Source organism: Phodopus roborovskii, unplaced genomic scaffold, assembly GCF_943737965.1.
Source record: "Phodopus roborovskii unplaced genomic scaffold, PHOROB, whole genome shotgun sequence".
Lineage (NCBI taxonomy): Eukaryota > Metazoa > Chordata > Mammalia > Rodentia > Cricetidae > Phodopus > Phodopus roborovskii.
In genome coordinates this window covers 21451025-21474692 of record NW_026126459.1, presented here as the reverse complement: position 1 = coordinate 21474692, position 23668 = coordinate 21451025, and the positions used below count along the sequence as shown (strand labels likewise).

Genomic DNA, 23668 nt, shown 5'->3' with positions numbered 1-23668 from the left:
CCATTAGAAATCACTGATTTAAATTCCTCCAGTTACATAAGGTTCTGCATGCAGAGTCTCAGCTAAAGTGTTCCCAGAGTTTCTTTTCCCAGTCTCTGGTTGCTGCTCCCCCAGCCCTACTTCCTGTGATCAGTCAAGCGCGACAAGATGCACACTAATTTCCAGAAGATATAGTTTGAAATAGACTTATATCTCAAATCCTCCTTTGTCAAGTAAGGCACAAGTATGTAAGGCCACAGCGAAAAGCTGCCATGAAAACCTAAGCTTAAAAAAAAAAAAAAAAAAAAATCAATGAACGGAACCAGATGACAGTGGGTAAGGGAGCGGAGGGACAGAGAAAAGCAAAGGACGGCGGGCGCACTAACAGCACTCCAAGTGTGAGAATGAGGAAAAGCCCGGTCTGGGGTTGACGGGCAGATTAAGACTTGACTTAAACGCTTCCTTGCCCCTCAGGTCTCGCCACCTCGCGCAGGCGTCCCACGAGTCCGTAACTCTGCTCTTTGACCTCTTGCCCCACCCCCTTTCTCCCTCGGCAGCTGCCCAGCCGTCTTCCGGTGCCGTAAAGACGGTTCCGGTTCACGGAGGTTCCCGGGCTTTGCGTTCTGAGCCCGGCCGGAAACTCCTTTGCCTAGCAGCCGGTTCCGGTTCGGTGAGTGGCGGCGGGAAACTGGGGGAGGGGTGAGGATGGAGGGAGACTGGGCCGGGAGGCTGTGTCGGACCCGGCCCGCCGGCTTCCGCGGGGCTGAGCGGCAGCGAGGACCGTGGTGGGGACAGCGCTTTTTCTTCCGCCCCGCCCCCTGGGACCACCTCCACTCCCCCCTGCCGTCCGGCGGCGGCTGTCTGGCCCGGGGCTGGTAGCTGGGCTTCCTGAGGCCGCCCTTTGAGGCCTCAGCCTCCTGACCCGCGGAGAGGCCGTCTCCCTGCGGTCACAGCAGGCCCCTCTCAGCGCCCAGCTCTACTTCTCCACGGAGAAAAGGGCCGGTTGGGATTCCTGGAGTTTCCCGCCAGAGCAGGGTCCTCTCCAAGGGAGAGAGAGAGAGAGAGCTGTTTCCACCAAGAAGTTCAGCTCTCAATCCCACCTGCTTCACCTTTCTTCTTCTTTGAGACCTGAATGATACTTCTCGACTACTTCTGTGTCCCACGCAAACAATTCTACAACTCTTTTACCCCGTGGTATTTCCCCGAGATGCGATATCGTTAGTGCCACCACCAGAGAGAAACGTCTGGACTCTTCTGCACAGGTTATGAAAACTCCCTTAACTGCCACAGTTTTCTTCTTACCTGGCTCATCACCTCTTGGTAATTGTCTTGAACCTTTTCTTCGTAGACCCTAACGTGATCTTGCTGGATACGTACTAGGTTTCCCTGGTCTTGAGCTTGGTGATTTCTGTTTTATCAGCACCTCTACAGTTTTTCTGTTATCTCGTTGGCAATAACTCGCTCCCTTATCACTTTAAACTCACACTTGTTAAAAAATTATTTAGTTGGTGTGACTTACTTATTGTGTTGGTATGGTGGTGATTCTTATAAAAATTTATGTCGTCTTTTATAGTCTGTCAACTGTTTGACTAAAGGTTTTTGTTGTAACCGAAAATTCTGGATGAAGTAGGCAATATGTATAAGTATTCCCCGTAAAGATCATTTGTATTCGATCACATGTGGAGAGTACACTGCCTTTGACGTTACAGTGACACCTTAACAAATGACCTTAACCTTTCAATTAGTCTGCCTGCTCCCTGTCCCCGTCCCTTTTAAAGTGCTTCATTCATTCATTTTTACCTGATTTCAGTTAATTATCCCAACTGCAAATGTGGGTATCCTGTCATTCATCTGCTGAATTAAGTCTAGAGAGGAAGTGGATGAGTATACAAACAGGTTCTGCCACTTGTGGCCAAAGAGTGATGTAATTTCTTTCTTTCATTGACTTCTACTTCTCCTACCAGTTGTACCAGTTTTGCTGGATCTGTGAATACATCTGGCATCCTTTACTAACCTATAAACTTATTTTATTTATTTATTTATTTATTTGGTGTTTTGAGACATGGTTTCTCTGTGTAATAGTCCTGGCTGTCTTGGAACTGACTTTGTAGACCAGGCTGGTCTAGAACTTACAGAGCTCCACCTATCCCTGCCTCCAGGTGCTGGATTAAAGGTGTGTGTCGCCGCCACCACCAGGCAAGAAAGATTTTCTTAAAAGAAAACATTGTCATCCTTGCTAGAATTTGATGACATCTAGACTCCTTATCTAGGACTTCATGCAGAATCTTGGTTTTGTTGTCTGTTTTTTTAATCTCTTCTTCCAGCACTATCACAAACGTAGGTACTAGAAGCACACGGCAGAAACAAGATGTATCAGTGTTAAGATATAAACATAGAGCTTTAGTCATCTAAACATATAAGCTAGGATAGATGACCAAAGCTAGCTGGAGGTTATTTTTCAGTTGCCCAGATAAGTCTTTGGATGAGGATGTTTGAGGGATGTGAAGCTGTGCTGTGCTGTGCTTGAGATGTGCTCTTGCTGGCGGACTCTTGTGCTTTTCTCTTTGCCCCATCTGAGACTTCATACAAGTCATTGAACTTTTCTGAATTACTGACTTTGTAGCTTGTTTTCCCCTCCCAAATCTCTAAAATGAAAAAGAAATTAACTGGGGTTGTTCTACTGGATGGCAGATTTTCCTTTTCTTTTTGAGAGAGCATCTTACTTGGAATCTTTCTACCTTCCAAGTTCTGGATTCTATACTCTTAAATTGGCCTTGGTCTTCTTCCTTTCAGTCTCCTCCTCTTTTTTTTTTTTTCCTTTTGTGAGGTAGGGTTTCTCTGTGTAACAGCTCTGGCTGTCCTGGAATTCACTTGCTAAACCAGGCTGTCCTAGAACTCACAGAGATCTGCCTGCTTCTGCCTCACAAGCAGCATGCTACCACCACCAGGTTTGACAGTCTTCTTTTTAAAACAAGGTGGGTGGAATGGGCTAGTCACAATTAGAAGGTGGTGACCTTGGTTGATAGGATTTTTTTCCCCCTACATTAATCTGAACCCTAAATAATTCCACTGTAGAGCAGGGGGAATGGCTCAGTTGTTAAGAGCTCTGGCTGCTCTTGCAGAGGACCCAGGTTCAGCTCCCTCAACCCACTTGGTGGCTCACAACCATCTGTAACTTCAGTTCCCAGGGATCTGATGCCCACTTCTGATCACCACATGCACTAGTCATGCACAGCCTCACATTCAGGCAAAATACTCATACACGTAAAATAAAATAAAGAAATAAATAAAAGAATTCTACCGTATTAAAAAGAAAAGGGGAGAATAGACTGGAGAAATTCTAAGTAGAAAGCTTTTTGCTACATTGAACATTTAGAAATAGTTGAAACCTAAATCTAAGACTTAAGCCCCTGGGGGGATCCTTCCTGGAAGGCCTAGGCATTCTGCTCACTGAAGCAGCCTTCCCTGTGTGATCTTTGTTATTGTGACCATTGAAAAAGCCTGTTGATATCACAGTCCCTTGAATACTTGGAGGATTCAAGATGGCTGTGGACTTGATAACCAAGTACTTGATAACTATGGTGCTAAAAGTGGGGGTGTGTATATGTGTGTGGTTATGCTAATTGAGTACTTCCAAGCAGTTAGGCTCTTAACTACCCCAACCCTTTTCTGGGAAAATTCATTATCTGTAACTTCACTTTCTGCAGTTATAGTTACAGTCAACTATATTTAGAAAATAAAAAGAAAATTCTATATTTTGAGATAAACTATCCATGGGAACATATACACACAGTGTGTTTTGCTCTGTAATACTAGCTGTTCTAGAACTCACTATGTAGACCAGACTGCTTCAAACACAGAGATCTACCTGCCTCTGCCTCCCAAATTATTCTTAATTACTGTTATTAATCTCTTGTTCTAATTTAAACTTTCTTAGAAATATATGTATAGGAAGTGTGTATGTATGTGTGTATGCATATACAATTCAATACCACTTGTAGTTTCAGACTGTTGTTTTCTGAGGCTCTGACTTCAACCCAAGTAGACACAAGAAGTTACCTCAAGGCAAGATTTAATGGAGGGCAGCACAAAAGAAGCTGGGAGGGGAGGACTGATCCATCAGGGCCACAGAACAGACCCAGGAACTGAACTGTGGCCCGAGTGCCAGTTGATGCAAGTGTATAAACATAAAAATCATAAACATTTGTTGCCAGTTTACAATTACAATTTTTCACCAATCAGATTTCAAAGATTAGGGGCTCCCTTGAATATTCCATCATTGTCAACTGATATACAATGCAAGCATTTCAGTTCAGCCAATCGGATTCATTTATTCTATCTTTTGTGGAAGCAGCCATGTGTTCCTAGAGAACTAAAACTGCATAATGGCTATTTCTCTGGTTTAAGGAGGGGATGGGTCAGCTATTGGAGAGTTCCCAGCTCCCCTAGGGCTTGGGAACCTGAACTTTGTTTCACTCTACAGGTAAAATGGAGTCTGAAGTCTAAAAAATAGCAGTACTTAGGACAGGGTGGGTTTTTTTTGTTTGTTTGTTTTTTTGTTTTGTTTGTTTTTTTGCCTATTCCCAACAAGATATATAGTGGTAGCTTTACTACATGTCTCTTACATGAGGAGAATTTCTATATATAAAGGAGCTTTGGTTTAAGCAGGTTTCATTGTTTGGTTTGGCACTAAGGATTGAATAAAAGACCTTGTACAAGCTATGCAAGGGTTTACCATTGAGTTGTTTTCCAACCCTGGTTTTTAGCAGTTTGATGGATAATGTTGGAGGGGGAGGTAGAAAGGGAGTGCTTTGTACAACTGAAAGTATTCCTTGATTGTACTGAATACATTTTTGTCATGTTTGTCTGCTAATAAGGTTTATGGAAGAGAAATCAGGATCACAAAAATCTGTCACTTGCATAGAAGAATGTTTTAGTATGAGGTAATAGAAAAAGCAATGGATTAGGAAAAATTTCTAATTGTAATTCCATTGCAGCCACTGACTGTCTAATCTTTATATACGATTCAGTCTCCTGAGGGCTCACTCAACTTGATTTCTGCTTTCATGATCCGTGATTCTCTGGGTTACCTGTAATTGCTGTTTAATGCAGCATAGTTTACAGCAATGTTTGGCAATATCTGAGACCAATCTTATATTTCACTTTTTTCTCAACAAATCAATATAGCTTTTGCCATTTTTCTCCTTAATGATTATAACTGTCACCTCTGTGTAAGTTCTGGTTATAAAATATTTGAACTAAATGCTTCATGTATAATATTTATGTCGTGTGTCTTCTTTTATAGGGTTTTGTATCTTTGCTAAAGTCAGTGATGTGAAAAGACCTGAAATGGGTAAGACTAACCAAGCAGTCATTCGGCCCTCTTAGTTACTGACTAGTTAGGCTGGAGAGAAAGAGCAAGCTTTCCCAGTATTTGCTATGTTTGTGTCTTTGTGCACAATATTACACAATCTTAGTCCAAAGTAAATACTATTATGTACTCAGTATTATTTTCCTTTGGTTAATACATTGCATACAGAATCATTTAAGGTTACTTTCTTATTCACTGTATTGAAAAAACAAATGCACACTAGCAGCATTTGTTACGCTTACTCTGTATCTACTCTAAGTACTTAATATACATTATCTCATTTCATTGTTTCAGCCATCTTACAAGGACACCTAATAGTGTATACAAAATATACAGGATTGTACCAACAATGTATTGTATCAACAAGGAGAATGAGATGCAGGTTAAGAAACCTGTTTAGAATATTTTGCTCTATCCCTGAGTTGGAGTCCCTGTCCTTTAGTACTGTGTTGCACTGCCTCCATAGATTAAGTTATTTGAGTAAGGTAGACATTTTATTTCATGTAGCTAGTGATATTGAAACTTTGCAATCAGAACATTTCCCTGTTTCATTTGCAGTAGTATATCTGTAAAGGAGCTCAGTGTCCAGGAAGGAATAGCAGCCAGTTTAGGAATAAACTGCAATGGCTGCATCCATGATTATTTCAGATTCACCTGAACCTTTATTTTCTACATTTTTGTACCCCTCCACTACCACTGGGTACTCTCTTCCTTCCCTTAGTCTACTCTCTCCCTCTCTTTATTTGTTTCTATTTTCTTATTGCTGTTATTAGTGTAAATTGCTGAGTTCTCATAACTCGATTGTTCCTGATTTAGCTTTTATGTAAAAATGTTTCTAAAGTAAGATTCTGCCACGGTACTATAGTCATTGAGATGATACTTACTAAGAGCCATAAGAATAAATTCTACCTTTTTACAGAAAAATCAAGTGGATTGAGTTTTTAATGGCTGGTATGTGGGGAAGGTACTTAACACATGTATTTGTAGGTATGCTTTCCCATGGGATTGTATGTACAGTTTTGAGTATGTTGTCTGCCTTATTCCTTTAACACAGGGACTTTCACTGCATTGGAAGCTTACTGTTTTTGCTAGGTTAGCTGGTAGCTTAGTAAGCTCCCAGAACCTGCCTGTTTCTACCCCACAGTGCTGGGTACAGGCAAACACAGCCATATCTATTTTTTTACATGGGTGCTGGGTATTCAAACTGAGGTTCTTATACCTGTACAGCAGGCATTCCTACTGACTGAGCCATTTTCCTAACTCCTGGCTTCAATTTTAAAGCACCTTTTTGAGTTAAGATAGGAAATGAACTAGTATGAAGAGGGTTTTGAATGGTGATATACATCTACTCCTTCCCATTTTTAAATGACAGGGCTTGCCGTGTTGTCCATCTCGTGGATCAACTGGTCTGCCTTTGCTTTTCAAGCATGGCTCTTTACCCAGTATCCTGTTTTTTAAATATTAAATTTATTATACTTAAGATATTAAAAGTTTTCTTTGGGGGAAATTTCATTATTTTAAGAAGTATAAACCAGACTGCTTTTTTTTTCTTGTTTAAGTTTTGAGCTACTTGTCAATTCTAGATGGGCCAGTGTCTTCACATGTTAAGAAAGAGGGTTTTATTTGACTGTAAAATTCTTCCTTGAAAGTCATTTTTATTAGGTGAAAAGATTGGCTCATAGGAAACTATTATTGAAGGATTGTGTGACTTGATCTAATCCGGGCTCTTTCACTAGACGATATTGCCGACGGGATGAAGATGGATGCTGGAGAAGTAACTTTAGTGAACCATAACTCCACCTTCAAAACCCATCTCCTGCCACAGTCATGTTTTCCAGAGGACCAGCTCTCACTTTCTGACCAGCAGGTTAGGAATATTTTTTTGTTTGTTTAATCAACTGATTGTTTTGTTATTATAAATATTCATCTGATAACAGTTTGAATGCCACTCTAAAAAAATCCAAGCATGTGAACTTTTCAGAATAATTTTAGTGTTTTGGTTTCTGCTTGGTTTAAAATAAGAAAGTTAAGAAAAAGCAGATGATATATGAATTAAGAATAATGTTTTTTTAGAAAGCTCTTCATGGTTCCTCTGGATATTAAACTGTTGACATGTAGATCTTCGTTCTTTTAAACTAGGTCTTAAAATTACTGAACACTAGCTTAGGGGAGGGAGACTGCACAGCCATTTGGAGCTTTGGCTGTGATATAATTCAGTTTTTCAGGATCTGTCCCAGAATGCAGCATGTGCATTGCTGGGGGCCTGGTGGAAATGCAGAATCTTAGTATCTCCCACTGGACAGAAGCCATACTGTGAATGCATATTAAAGGAAACCTACTGAGAGCAGTCTTGAGCCAGAGGCACCAAGCTGGTAAAGACAGTCTGCCAAGCCTGATGGCCCTAGTTTGATCCCTGAGACCCACATAGTGGAAGGAGAGAACTGACTCCTTTAAGTTTCCTCTTCCCTCCTCACTTATACAGTGGGATGTACAATAAATAAATGTAATTTTTAAAATTAAAACAAAGAAAATAGTCTTGCTCAGTAGAAAAGCCATTGGTAATTTGCATGAGGTAATTTGTTGCTGTGTGAATGTGCTTAAGTGTAGCAGTTAAGTCCCCCAAAGTCATGTGATTGTTACATATATGTTTACATGTTGTGCTTATACTAAGATTGCAGCAGCAGTCCTGATAAAAAGTGGTCTGTAAAGTGTTCAAAACCAAGTTGACTTTCTCAGCTTCCATAACAACTTATTTTCTGATAGAATATCAGATACACCATCCAATGAATGTTCTTTACATGTAGAGCAGATAGTTATTTCCCTTCTTTCCCTTAAATCTGAATAATTTTGCTAAATTGTCTTTTTCTTGTTAGTATGCAGCTTATTTATAATACAATAGACATATACATAGTGTATTGAGTTGCAGAGTGTATCATAGTCCTGTTTAGTGATGTTTTCCTTAGTGTAGACTTTTTTCCTCTTTAATTGTCAAAATTATGATTTAAGAAAACAATCTTCTGTTTTAGATCCTGCCTTCCAGGCAGGGGACTTTGGACAGATCTTCCACGTGTTCTACAAGAAGTGTAACTTATAATCCAGATTATTATTCAGGTATGGCTCATTGCTTGTATTCAAGTCACTGTACACCCTTCATGTTTCTTCATAGCAGATATTTCGTGTTTACCTATAAAGTGAAAACAGTATCAGGTACTGGGACATGATGCAGTGGTAGAGGACTTAACCTATTGCTGAGTTTCCTCCCCAGCACTGCTAAAAAATAAAAGATGATAGCATTGTCAAAAACATGGTCTTTTCCCATTAAAGCATCAATTTGATAAGGTATTTATGTGTATGCATTCATTGCTATAATAGATTAGATTTAATGACAACCAAATACTAATTTTTGTAATCTCCTTATTTATTTCATTATAGAAAGTAAAATAGTTTCTTTGTTTTGTTTTACTATGTGTATGTAATACAACAGTATTTGTTTCATACTGATTTAAACCACATGGCTAACTTACTAAATATTTCTGCCCAAGTTTGTTCTTCCTTCAGTGCAGGAAATGTTAACTACATGTTTCTGTCTCACACCTGCCACAGCCATATGCTTGTGTATTCAAGGACTTTGCTACTCAACCTGGGACCCAGGATAAAGATATCCTCTAAGTGACTCTTATTCCCTGGCTGGCGGTGGACTTGTTGTCTGCCCCTTCCTAAGGTTTAGACTTCTGACAGCATTCTGCCTCTGACCTGGATAACTTAGACTTTCCATAATAGTCTCTGGGCACCATAATTCAGAAGATTACAATGACCTTCTCAGGTCTTTTTACTCTGTTACTTAAAATCCCCTTTTACTGCAAGTACGGGGGTAATAAGAATACCATAGAGCCTGTCTACAGGAGAGGGTTTTTTTTGTAAGGATAAACTTATGATAAATATGAAATACATATGCACATAATAATTATTATTATTTGGCTTCCTCAGGATTCTTTGTCAGCAAGATGAGATCTCCTCCCCTAAAAAGACGTTAGTATGATGTTCTTTTAGACCTATATTATATTTAAGTGTGCATTATTTAGGTGGGTGGTACTATACCTTGGGTACTACATTTCCCCTCAGGATGGGCAGTGGCCTCTACATACATAGTATGAATAATTTTAATGGTAAAAAGAAACTCAGAAAGTAACTCTTTTGCCATTATTAATGAAAAGCGCTTTTTGGTGAACAAAGAAAATTGATGTGATTAGATAGTTCATTATTAATCCTACAGAAAAGACAGTAGTTAATGAAGTCAGATCATTAATATTTCCATTTGAATCACACTGTGTTTGCTTGCTATTTCATATACCAGTTTGCCATTGATAGAAGCATTCCACTGGGTTTAAAATAATTGGTTCTTAATAAACAATTGCATAGTATAGAAAATTAGACTTAAATCCCTTGATTAAAAACCAAATCTTACTTAACTCTCCTCTCTTTGGCCTCTTCTGATTTATCTCTGCATATGTTCATGGTACACATTATGTGATTTGACACTTAAAATCTTTATAACTCTAAGTTTGTATATTTTGTTTTCTGTCTGCTCACGTGTTCTTCCTCATATTTATTATTTTCTGTTCATTTTTAATCTGTGGCATTGTTATGCACAGCCATAATCTCTTATGTGTAGTTTCAAACTCCAAAAGCTCTAAAAAAAATGTTTTTTTTTTAGATTTGACATTAAAATCTACATAAACTAACAAGAAGAATTTTCTGTTTTGGCTTCACTTACCCCTACAAAAAAGTACATACCCATTTTGCTACATGTACCAATATTTGTTTATAGAGTGCTGCACCAGATTATACTGGCAAGTGTTACATAGAATAATGGATTATTTTGCTAAAATTGTAATTCTGATGTACAATTGGACCCCAAGGCTTTATGATTTGGGGTAAATGCCCAGTGCCTGCATTTGTGCCATCATTATTTTTCCTAGGGCTTAAGTCCACTATACTTTTGTCGTTGTTAATTATTATTAATAACACCACTTAAAAGTGTTCATATATTTTTTTCTCTTAAATTTTAGTTGAACCTTAGTCCTGACAACAATATATTTGAGATCACCCCAGATCTTCTTTATCTTCACTGTGGCAATATTTGACCAAATTCCTGGCTTTCTTCTTAGCCACAAATTGTTACTGAGTTATTACACTTTGCCTGTGTTTATCATTATACCACAAGTTGATCCTCATACCAAAAATCTCCCATTAGAGTTTATCTTGCACTTGAATTGATGACTTTCTTAAGAAAATAAAAGTATTTTGTACTTGTTTTGTATACGTGAGAAAAGAATAACTGGATAGTGAAGTCATGCGGAAGAGGGAATGCTGAGCTCTCTATTACGTTTATTCCCTGTATACGATCTATAGCTTGAAACAGAGTCTGTTCATCTATCAGATCACCTAGTTCTTGAATAAACAAACTTATGGCATGCCACAGATCTTATAGTCAGAATTTTAGATCCAATATACAGACACAGGGCCCAGGGTTTATTCCCCAGCACTAAACAAAAACAAAGCTACTTTTTACTAGGTACTTTAAAAATAAAACCTTTTTCCTTTGCCATATCCATTACATTACAAGCCCTGCACAACTTTGTTACCTGCTTAGATACAGTCAGTCACGTGAGCCACCTCTGCTGTTTTACCAAGATGAAAATAAAAATAGGAAAGTCCGCATTGTAGGATCTGGAGCCAATGATTTATTGTTCTATTGAATCTATGTCTCTGGATAAAGCCTTTCAGAAAGTCTACTCAAACTTTAAAGAAAGTAACTTTTCTGAATTGTTTAGAAAACATAAATGCAACACTTTGACTTTAATAGCCAGTCTTGTGAAGAGCACACTGAATGAAAAACTTTAAAGTGTTTTTAATTCAAAAGAACAACCGAAAAAGTAGATTGAGACAAAAATAATTTTCTGTTGCTTTAAATTTATCAGTATCTTTGGAAAACATGTTAAATTAGGTTACTAAGCTAACATGTAGTAGGTTTTTAGTTTTTGTTTTAGTGTCCTGTTATCTCAGTAACTAATAAATTTCAATGTAAGCAGGAGAAATAGTTACTTTCAGTGAATGATATCTGACACATTCTTCCTTGTTTTTTTTTTTCTTTTGTGTGTGTATGTGTTGTAGAGAGCAGTTTATTATAGATTCTAGGGGAGGTGAGCAATGAGCCCCTGATTAGTGGGAGCACACTCTTGTTTTTTAATACAGCTTATTATGTTCATAAACACATTGCCCATTTCTGTAGAAAACTTGCAGAGAAAAGTGCTTAGTCATTTTATTAGAACATAACCACAATTACATTTTCATTGTATTCTAGTTTTTGTATGCAGGTATGAGTATATAATAAATTACCTTGTTTCTGGCTTTATAACTCTAATTTATTAGTGATGACAACATAGCAGATTAAAATTCAAAGAAAAAAAAAAGATTTCCAGCCTGTTATTAGTCTCCTATCCCCACCAGCAATCAGAGAATTCTTCAGTGACCATTAGCTGGGGCTAGACTACCTGCCTGAGACCATGCTTCCCCCTCTAGTGAGTGCTCTAAGGAAGGCTATTCTGACTTGTCCTTGATCTCAAATTTCATGTCTATCAAGATTATTTATATTTTTTAACAGATTTCTTCCTCAAAACATCTTTAGTTAAATCATTTAGCAAGAAGTTATGAAAGCCTATTATTTCTGCTGTTACTGCTTTGCATTTAGCAAACACTGTTTTCTGGGTTTCTTACTACAACTGTCACTTACCTGTCCTTAGAGTAAGAGTAGCCACATGGGTTAAGCCCTTTGTTACTACAGAGGACTAAAGTTCTGATTCATTTTGAAAATGAATTTACTTATGTCAATTGTAAGACTAAGTAACTGCACTGACTAGTGAATCATTTGACATTAACAGCACCGAGGATGCCTTTTTTCCCCCTTATCCTGTTTTCATGGTTTACTTAAGGGCCTTCTTTTTTAAGGCTGTTGGGTAGAGTGTTAAAAGGCAGACAAGCACCTATGTATGTGTGTGTTGAGACAGTCTCACTGTAGCCACAGCTGGCCTCCAACTTGTGGTTGTCCTGCCTCAGCTTCTCAAGTCCTGGGATTGCAGGTGTATATCACCATACCCACCCTGAATACTTTAAATAACATAAATGCATACTGTTGTGCAAAGGTCTTTGTTAATGTTCTTTGGAAGGAACACTTCAGAATATTATTAGTATAAGAAAAAATTCAAACACTAGAGAACTATCATTCTTATTTTTTCCACTGAAGCTCCTTGGAATTCCATAGCCTAATGTCTGAAGTTATTTTGTCAAAGCTGTTTTAATGTATCTGGGCCTCCTGATAGAGAAAGGAAGGCATAGAAATTATTCTACTACTCCTAGCTAAAACTTGAAGGGTTTTTTTTTTTTTATTCTAGTTTATAATCCAGAATTCATAAAATTAAAATAATAAACAATCCTCAGTCTGATTGCAGTATCAAGCATTGATGATTGTGGCTTAAAGAAACTGAAGATCACACTAGAACCACAGGTATATAGTGATCATTCCTGCCATAAGCCAGCCAGTATGGGCAGCAGTTAGATCTGTGCTCTGAGAGATTCTCAGAGTCTGGAACATGATAACCACACAGAAGAAAGTGACACCAACTGCTTATTAAGCAATAATTGTTGTTCATTTGAATTACGATCTCCTCGGCCCTCCACTTGCTTTCTTACTGGTCTGGCCTACCTTCTTTCAGGCCCAGGCCTGGGAGTGCTTGCAAGATATAGTTGGGGTAAAATGTTGACTTTTGGTGGACACCACGGAGTCACATTGATGCAGATAAGGCACATGGCTGTGGCAGGATTCAGCTCCTTCATCAATTTTCAGGTTAGTATGGCTGAATCAATTATAGTTTGTAGAAGTTCCCTTGCTGCAGATTTATTGGCAGTTGAGACTGGGATCTTTTTCCATGAGAGACATGGTGATATGCAATGATGGAACATGGTTGCAATCATGAAAAGACCTAGATCTAATTATTTGTTCGACTTATTCAAACTTTTTTTTTTTATTTTATTTTATTTTATTTTAGATAACCCTTCCTCAGACAGTTTCCTTGGCTCAGATGACACAAGAACCTTTGGTCAAAGTGTAAATGGACAGTGGAGAAATTCCACTCCAGCATCAGTCTCAACATTACAAAAATCAAGAAATAGCAGAAGTCTTTACCTCGAAACCCGAAAGACCTCAAGGTTAGTCTTTTTTTGTCTACTTATTTCTCAAATACTTCTTCAGATATAAGAAAAAGTGTATAAGATGGATACACATTAGAATTTTCAGTGAGTAATATCATTTTAGGGCTAAACCTTAACAAAATATACAAATCTATTTCCTTTGTGTCTCTTATAAATCATTAGAAGAGACACTTTTGAAGGAAGTCCTGGTGGGTCTAAATGTTGACTCTTTAGGATAGTGTTCAGATAGTCAGTACAAGTTTTAAAGAAGAAATTAAGTCAGTCTCTGCAGCAAAGTCTACAGCCTTTCATGGGAGCTGACTCAAACCTGTTCTGAAGCTGCTCCAAAGCTGCACTGGTTAGAGCCAGGCTCTTGTAACTCGTAGGAAAAGGGTCTTAGAGAATCTCACCCCTATTCATGAGTCTTACCTGTTCCCCTGCCAGAGTTATATTGGTCATTAACAGGTACCTTAGATTCTTTATTATATTTAATTTTTGACAGTGTTGGGAAATCATACCCAGGGAATTGTGTACAGTATGAAGTACTCCACCACTGAGCTATATTCACAGGCCATCAATATGTTTACTTTTGTTTGTTGGAGATGAGATGTCATGTAGCTCAGCCTGGACTCAGACTCAGCATGTAGGCAAGCATGACATTGAACTTCTGATCCTCCTGCCTCTAACACCTAGGTCCTGAGATTACAGATTTACCACCATGCCTGACTCCCAGCCCATGTATTAATAAAGTTGTTCTATAACTTTTTTTTAGTCCTTGACTTTTTATTAATTCTTTTTCATTTTACATATTAAAATTTTCTGTATATATCTGAGGAATGTGAAGTCATTTAACCAAGTTAACCAATCTTTGTGATTTACTGAAACCAACAGAATGGCTTTTATTTACTTGAAGATTATTAGCACATAGACTCTGGGAATATATGTTATGGCTCCTAGGGATCATTTTCACTACTTTTTAAATTTTTTATTTGTATAAGAATTAGTACATTTATATTGTAAAAATTAAAATATTGGCAATAAAGTGAAAGCCTTTGAACTCTCCACAAGCTCCTTCTCCCATTGGTCTTTCCTTCCAAGCCTTTTCCTATTTCTGTCTTGTAGGTAGCAACACTCATGTTGTATACTTTCTGTGCAAAACCTGGTTTTTGTCTTCACTAAAGATACTCATGCATTATTTAACAAGCTACTTTTTTAAAATTGATAACAGCGTACTGTTATTTTTAATAAAGTTACTATAGAAGCAATACATATCCTTTTAAATTTTTTTTTAAAATATTGATAAGCAAAAATAAAAATAAAACATCATACTTCTACCACCTTGAGGACACTTGTAAAAATCCTTTCAAATATCATTGGTGCTATTAGATCTGTTTTCAAAGACTAGTTCATGCCATACATATGCTTTTTTAAAGTACTAATTTATTATTAGTATGTGATATGTATATGGCTTTGTGTGTTATGGCAGTCATGTGGAGATTAGAGGACAATTTTGTGGAGTTGATACCTTGTGCTTTTACTTGAGTCCCAGGGGTCATCAGGTCATCAGGCTTGTTCAACAAGTACCTTTACAGTTTACACCGTTTCATCAGCTTTATACAGTGAGTGCATACTCTTCTGTCTTCGACTTTTTTAGTAGCATTTATGTCTCATTTATCCAAACCAATATCCTATGTAGGATTGCACTTGTCATTTGTCTCCTGTAGTCTAGAATGGCTGGAGGCAGGAGGCATGGAGTTGGTTGGTTGTGTTTTAATGGCACGACTTTTTTCTGTATAGTTGCCCTTTGAATTTGATTTGATGATATTTCTTCATGGTATTGTTTTATTCTCCATCCCCTGTGCTTTTGTAAGTTAATTTCTTGACTCAAAGAATTGTGTTATACTACACTAGAAAACAAACATTATCATGTTCTGGAACTTCTGTCATTAGTGATGGTAGATTGACATTGGACAAGAGAGTTCATAGTCTGGTCCCTGATTGTACAGTTAGAGCTTCCGTGATTTGAATATAATCTGGCATTATGTAAGTGAACAATTTTACTTTGCCTAATCCCTTAGTAATTATTACTATCAATTGGAAATCCTTATCTAATGATTTTTTTTAGAGTTATTGAACCTTTTTTTCTTCCTATTAGTTGGCACTGTTTTTTCCATAAGTTAAGACTATTTGATTACCCTGAAACACATTGTCTGTTATGGGACAGGTAGGATAAATGATTAGTTCTTTTTTTAAATTCCAATTTTCAAAGTAAGTTTTTTTTAAAATGACTACTTCATATAGTTTAAATGAATTATAATTATCTTGAGGAATTAAATAGCTTTTGAAATTCCCTTAAGTGTTTGGTGCTGTGGAACATGCACCCAGGGGCTCAGTCCTGCTAGGCACCCCCAGCCCCCTTTTTACTGCGTGAGTCACCAGGCTGGCCTTGAACTTGTGATTCTCCTGCCATAGCTTCCTAGATAGCTGGACTTAGGGGCCTGGGACACCAAGCCCATCCTTGTTAGTCTTTTAATGCTAATATTTTAACAGCTTTGGTTTTGTAACCTAGAATAGCTTGGGGGGGGCGATGCCAGGGATTACTTGCATGTTTGCAATTTTCTTGTTTGTTTGTTTGATTTTTACAGGGTTTCTCTATTGCTTTGGAGCCTATCCTGGAGCTAGCTCTGTAGACCAGGCTGGCCCCGAACTCACAAAGATCTGCCTGCCTCTGCCTCTCAAGTGCTGGGACTAAAGGTTTGCTCCACTACCACCCAGCTGTATGTTTATGTTTGCATTTTAATGACATAGCTTCCTTGCCATGTTCCTCTTTGGACTTGCTTCTGGCTCTGTTAGAGTCCAGTTCATTAGATATGGGTAGGATACTTGTTTTCTGGCATTGCAAGATATCTTCATTTTTTTTTTTTTTTTTTTTTTTTTTTTTTTGATTGGATCATTTTAATGTTGAAAAGACACAGGTCAGGAAGCATGGATACAAAAGGCACTGTAGAGAACACATTTTGTCTTTCCTAGACGCTTGTACTGCCACTGCTGTCTAATCAGCCATGTCTTCACAGCCTGAGAACACAAGCCTGAGTGCAAGACTGGGGCTTCTTGCTCTTCCAGTACTGTATTATACATAAAAAGCCATAGGTAGAGAATGTATTTCCTTTTTGTTGTTTCCTAGATCTGGTCAGCTCATTTAGATTCAGACCGTGTAATTAGTTTAGTTTATTGAATCTAGCTTAGTCAGCTGTGCAACTGTTTTGAGTTCTCAGGGGGAAATGAATTAGAAGAAAAACTTATTTTGGTTAGAGTAACTACCTCAGGCTTGCTAGGAAATGGCGACGAGAAGCATCCTGTAAGGAGGGAAAAGCTTAAAACTAATGAGCTTTAGGTGGGCAATTGAGGTTTTGAGTTCACAAAGGTATTTTTTATGTCAGTTTTCTCACTGGAAAGGTCATAAATAGTAAGAATCCACAGTGTGCCATGTAGCACAGAGCATGTACAGCCTGTAGATCATAGCATGAAGCTATACATGCCTGTGGGGGAGAGGGGGACCTTCTGGTTTCTTTTCCTGAAGAAAGAGAGCCCTCTATTGGTTCTGTAGGAAATTTTATAATTCACTGTAAAAGTTCAGTTGTGAGACTTCAGTTTGATTCATCCTTGTATATCTGAAATAATTCCTTCCAAAGAGCTTTAGGGACAGGATTGTGGAATAGAAATGTGAAGTATGATTAGGAAAAAAAAAAGTATGTGGTTAATGTACCTCTACTCTGGATTTTCCAACAAACACTAATCTGGTTTGTTCTCCCTCATTCCATATTGCTTGCTGTTTTGTTTTTGAGAAAGGAAATTCTACATTGTGGGTCCAAGAAAATGTTTTGATTATTTGATAAATATATGATTTAGCAATCTAAGACCTTTGAAGAAGCAGAACCTGATGTTATAACCTCATGTGTTATATCTTACATACTTATGTTGTTCTGTCTTTATTATTATTTCTTAAAATTAAAAATAATCACTAGATTTATCTTCTTTTTTTTTTTTTTTTTTTTTTTTTTAGTGGATTATCAAACACCTTTACAGGAAAGTCAAATCATCACTGCCATGTGTCTGCATATGAAAAGTCATTTCCTATTAAGCCTGTCCCAAGTCCATCCTGGAGTGGTTCATGTCGTCGAAGTCTTTTAAGCCCTAAGAAAATTCAGAGGCGGCATTTCAGCACAGTAGAAGAGGTAAGGAAAAAGCTGCAGCCAGACATGCTACGAGCAGCTAGTACCCTTCATGCAATGAGCCATTGTTGCTCTCACCCTTGGGGTTATGAACCATTGTACTTACCTCATCCTCTGTGCTTTTCCCCTTTTTGAAATTATTCTTTTTGAAATTTTGCCCTAAGTTCTAAAGTGTTTGAAGAACATTATTTTTTTGTACAATCTTCTGTCCCTGTTGTTTCACAACACTTCTAAACTGTTGTTTTCTTTAGTAAAATTGTGAACTTTGCTCAACAGTTTGGCTTTAATAAAATTTGATTTGGTAGAACATCTACTTGTCTCACTAGGAAGAGCTTTCTTCAATATAAAAACAAGTACATGATAAAAAGAAATTAGTTTTTAAAAAGCTAGCTAGGGACTAGGGAGATAGTTTAGTCAGTGAAGTGATTTCCATCAAGTGTCAGGACTTAAGTATTCACATAAAAAGCCCAGTGCTGGAGAAGCAGGACAGGCAGGTGCCTGGGGGCTCACTGGCACATTGGCCTAACCTACTTGATGACTTTCAGACTAGTGAAAGACTCTGTCTCAACAACCAGGCAAAACAGCTGCTTGAACAACACCCAGGGTCAACTATGGCTTGTACATGTATATAATATAGCACATGATCTGATGCATGTGCATACACATGAACATACACACACACACACACAGATTATTTTTTTAAAGCCAGTTAAATTTATTTACCTCTTTTTTGTTATGAGTAGGATCTTGGAAGTCAGACTTTCTCAAAAGAAAGCTGTTTTGTTGACATTTGAGCTGTTCTTTTCACTCAGTGACCTAAAGGGTGAGATTGTGATTGTAATTTAGCATGGAATTGGCATAGCAAGAAGTATGTGTCTATTCAGTTACATATTTATTATGCATCTTAATAGTTTTAGCTGGTTTCTGTAGAGATACAAATGAGTACTAATGACCTTACACTTATATAGCAGTGTTTTAATGTGCCTTCTATATATTAATATATTAAATAATTGAGTTCTTTTAATCCTGTGAACTAGGAAAAGGTGAGTTGGTAAATTCATACTTCACGGATTTGGAAAGAAAGGTCACCTGGCTCTTAATAGTATTGCTGGTCTAAAATGCAGGTGTTTTAAAGTTTCTTTGGAGCGCTTCCTTTCACACATATGGTGATATGGTTCCTGCCTAACTTTGCTTATAAGTACAGAGTCAAGAATGCAGCATTACATTCTAGGTGATTACAGAATATCTTAATTGAAGATGGATGACTATTTGAAAACTGACAAATGTTTAGTGAAGATATGCTCTCTTAAGTTTTAAGTTTGTATTGAGCCTGAAATATCTAAAAGGAGAATGGCAGAATAATCATTTAATAGAGCAAAGACTACACAATAAACTGGAACATTTGCCATTGCTGATGGAGCTGAGCCCAGAGCCTCGTTCATGGTTTCTGCTCAGCTGACTTCTCCACCCAGTTCATCTGTCCTTCACCTTTTGTGTTACTGAATTTTGTACCAAGTATATATTGATAAGCACAGATACAGTTTTCCTTCTTGTTTTCGCTTTATTGAGTTTTCCTTTTCTTTCCCCTTTTGTTTTTGTTTTATTAAGGAGGTTTCACTCAGTAGCCCAGGCTGGCCTTCAACTCATTGTATAGTTCAGGCTGGCCTCAAATTCTTGATCCTCATGCTTCAGCCTCCCAAGTGTTGGGATTACAGGTGTGAGCTACCCTCCCTGGCTTAATTTCTTCTTGCTAGACTTGAAGGGTTTGTGCTTACTCTAGAATGAGCTATAGAAAGGCTCTCTGGGAGAACCATTAGCACAGTAGCTGAGTAGAGGCTTCCTAGAAACCCCAGGGTCTGTAAGTTCTCTGTCAGCTTGTCGCTTACCAGCTGTCCCTTCCCAGCTCCTGCCAGCTACACTGTCATCCCAAGGACTTGGGCTAACCAAGTTAGTTTAGTTTAGTTTTGTTTTGTTTTATCTAGCCAACCTTCTAGGCCACAGACTAGGTGAATGGAGAGCATGGAGCTGGAGTTCCCTTTCCTCTAGCAGCATAGTGAGATGGATGAGGGCTGGATCTCAGCTATGAAATGAGGTGCAGGGAATTTTGTGTCAAAGGATTTTTTGTCTATGTTCTCTAATTAAGCTACTTGTAGTCTAGAATAACCCATATGCGTGAGATGAAATATTAGAACAAACACCATTATCAAATGTTCAACAAATTATGTATGAATTTAATTATAACTATTACCAGTGATTCAGACATAATGCTTTCTACCCACTAGAACTAGAGATTTTTTTGTTTGTTTGTTTGTTTGTTTGTTTTTCAGAAACAGGGTCTCCTATATAGCCCTGCTATCATGAAACTAATTATGTAGGCCAGGCTATCCTCAAACTCACTGAGATCCACTTGCCTTTGCCTCCCAAGTGCAAGAATTAAAAGTGTGTGCCACTATGCCTAGCCGGAACTACAGAATTTTTTATGGGAATTTACAAACTGTAAAAAAAAATATTTCCATAGAAATGTTGGAATCTACAAGAAGAAAGTATTTATTTAACGTAAAGAAGGAAGATTATGTGTTAACACCTAATTAAGAATCAGATTTGCCTTTGAACTTCTGGATTGTAATGCTGTGTACAAAATTGATGGTTAAGATACCACCTCTGCTAGAGTCAGTTTTAAAATAGGACTCTTAAGATGGGGATTTTAAAAAGGGTTAAAAGTGGACAAGTCATAACTGATTCCATTGAAGAGCTGAGTTATCTAGCACCATCCACGTTAACTAAACCTCAGCCACATGTGTTCACTGTGTCAGCTGCGCAGATGTAGAGCCTTCTGTGCTATTGTAGACCTGTGTAGTACTGTAACAGAGAATGCAAGTGTTTGGAAAGGAGAAAATGATGTGACAGTAAAATGTTTAAATAGTGGAAATGTAAGTCAAGGGCCAGCAAGATGGCTCAGCAGGTAAAAGCACTTGTTGCTAAGCCTGACAACTTGAGTTTGATCCCTGGGACCCACGTGGTAGGAGAGAACTGATTCCTATAAGTTGTCCCCAGGCCTTCACATGTGCCCACTCCCACACTAAATAAATAAATGTGTGAGGAGATTTTTAAAAACCACAAATCTTTCTTTAAGTTAGGTGCTGCTCTGAGACAGTCTCTGAGCAGCATTTTGTGACTGGAGCCTCATGCTCTGGAGTGTGTGCCTCTGCTTCTCTTTGTGTGATGCTGTAGTTGTTTCACCATAAACCAAACCTTGTGGATTTACCAAAAACATTTTTAACCATTTTGCTTCCGATATTTTTATATGTAAAGCTCTTATATTCTGCAAAATGGAATGGAAACTGTGAAGTTAGGATTCTAAATCACAATAATTTGTAACAATAGGTTATTAGCTTGCTGAAATTCATTTTGTTATTTTGTTTATACAGTCTTGAATCACAGTTTTATGCTGTACTCTTATAGAAATGGCAGCTAATTGCAGGAGTTAATCACATATTATTAATAGACTTCCTCTGTGTGAGTGTGTAATGAACATATGTGTACCTGCAGGCACATAATGAACACCTTTTATTCACCATTCCAATTTTCACCTTCAGAAAATCTCTTAATCACATAGAAACTGCATGACATTAATTGTCGCAAACAACATTTTCTTGTTGGCCAAGCTGCTTGAAACCAAAGTAAACCTTTTTAAAGATGTATATCTTCTTGTTTCCTTAAATGCTTTCTATGTGATAGTCTGCATTCTATATTAGTATGTGTCCGTTGTGCATAATAATAAATTTCATTGTAGCATTTTCATTCATGCATGTAAGTCTTTGATCATATAAGCTCCCAGTTACCCTCTCTTGTTGGCTCCATTCCCTGGGTCCTTTTGCTCTGTCAAATTAGTTCATTGCCCCACCCTTTCCTTTTTTCTTCTTGTTACTTTTTTGAGACAAAGTCTCAAGTGTGTATTCCTGGCCTGTCTTACCACTTTGAAGCCCAGAGAGGCAGTCCTCCATGCTCAGCTTCCAGAGTGGTAGAATTACAGGTGTGTTACTGTCTGGTCCTAGGCTTTTCTTTGTTAGGAGACTTTGATTAGTGCAATATCATTATTGATTTGTTTAGGATGTTGTTAAACCTACTTCATTGTTCAGTTTTGTTAGGTCAAATCCAAAAATTTATATAGTCCTACTGGATTTTTCCAGTTTGTTGTAATACATACATATAACCAGATGTTTCCTGTCCCAACCACTTGGTCCCCAATAACTAACTCAGAGACTGAATATGAATTATAAATGCTCAGCCAATAGCTCAGGCTTATTACCCACTAACTCATATTTAAATTAATCCATTTTTATTAATCTCTATATTGCCATGTGGCTCCTGACTTTACCTGTCTTCTAGTACGTCTTGCTTCCTCTGTGTGTGTGTGTGTGTGTGTGTGTGTGTGTGTGTGTGTGTGATGCATGCGTGCTCATGCATGTAGAGGCCCAAAACTGATGTCGGGGTTTCCTCCATAGCAGTTCACCTTATATATTGAGGCAGGGTCCCTCAGTTGAACACTGAACTCTGCCATATAACTAGTCTAGCTGGCCAGCTTGCTCCAAGAAGTCCCTGTCTACACCTTGTGAATACTGGAATTGAAGGCTGGCTGCTGTTGCCAAAGGCACTTAGTTGGTTCTGGATATCCAAACTCCCATCCTACTTACATGGCAAGAGCTTTATCCTCAGCCTGGATGGCTGTCTTTATAATTTTATCTGGGAGGAGTGGTTTTTTCTCGGGGACTCAATCCTCTTATCACTCAGAAGGGAAAAATCAAATTGCTATGACAGCAACAACACAGAAGCAAAACAAACATTAAAAACAAAACAACAACAAAAAAAAGCAATTATGATGACTACTAGACCACAAGCAGTTATGAGGGAATGTCTAACTCTTTATTCTGAAGAACTTAACCAGTATCTGAAACACTAGACAAGGTCATCAGTATTGTGGCTACAATATGAATGTGCCAGTAGTAAAAGAGTGTGGACCCCAACGCCCTGCAGAGAATATCACAAGCTTGTTTTCTCTTGGGATCTGTTTGTCTACCAAATACTTAATTCTTCCTTTTTTAAAATCACATAGCTGTTCAGATTTCAGGAAAGTTGGAGTTGTCCTGCTTCACAATTTAAATGCATCTAGTAAATGAGTAATATTATAATGACAACATAATTATAATTTACTTTGCAGAAACAGTGAGAGATTCAGGAAGAGAATTGTTAGTGTCTGTCCATTTTTGTAGTTAATTGCTTTATTTAATTATGTTTTTTCCTTTCTTTCTTTCCTTCTTTCTTTCTTTCTTTCTTTCTTTCTTTCTTTCTTTCTTCCTTTCTTTCTTTCTTTCTTCCTGTTTTTCAATACAGGGTTTCTCTAGCCCTAACTGTCCTGGAACTCACTCTATAGACCAGGCTGGCCTTGAACTCAGAGCTCTGCCTGCCTCTGCTTCCCAATTCATTCTACTTTTAACAAACATTTGTAGGGCTGGAGAGATGGCTCAGAAATTAAAAGCACTGGCTGCTTGCTCTTTCAGAGGTTTTAAATTCAAATCCCAGAAATCACATGGTGGCTCATGGTCATCTATAATGAGATTTAGTGCCCTCTTGTGGTGTGCAGGCAGACATTCAGGAGAGATTGTACCTCCTTGTTGTTTTCCCCTCCATCAGTTTGTATCCTCCTTGCCCCTTTAATTTACTTCATGCTATGAACAAGTCTTTGATTGACAGCCCCTGTAATAACTGTAATATAAACTCCACAACAGCTAGAAATTTATTTTATTCTATGTCAAATCTCAAGTGATTGAAGCATAGTAGA

The 23668-nt window shown here is 37.9% G+C and overlaps 1 protein-coding gene across 4 annotated transcripts in view; it reads left to right on the top strand.

Annotated features, from left to right (window-relative positions):
* Nucleotides 1-478: 478 nt before the first annotated feature.
* The window catches only part of Senp1 (SUMO specific peptidase 1), a 46620-nt gene continuing 23430 nt past the window's right edge, over nt 479-23668 (top strand). Inside the window, exons 1-7 of one of the 4 annotated variants that reach the window (XM_051189788.1) lie at nt 479-649; nt 5285-5332; nt 7087-7217; nt 8377-8461; nt 9338-9379; nt 13456-13615; nt 17661-17832. In XM_051189788.1, coding sequence (XP_051045745.1) covers nt 5329-5332; nt 7087-7217; nt 8377-8461; nt 9338-9379; nt 13456-13615; nt 17661-17832 — 594 coding nt within the window. In that variant the 5' untranslated portion in view covers nt 479-649; nt 5285-5328. The other 3 variants (XM_051189786.1, XM_051189789.1, XM_051189787.1) reach the window with 3 other exon arrangements.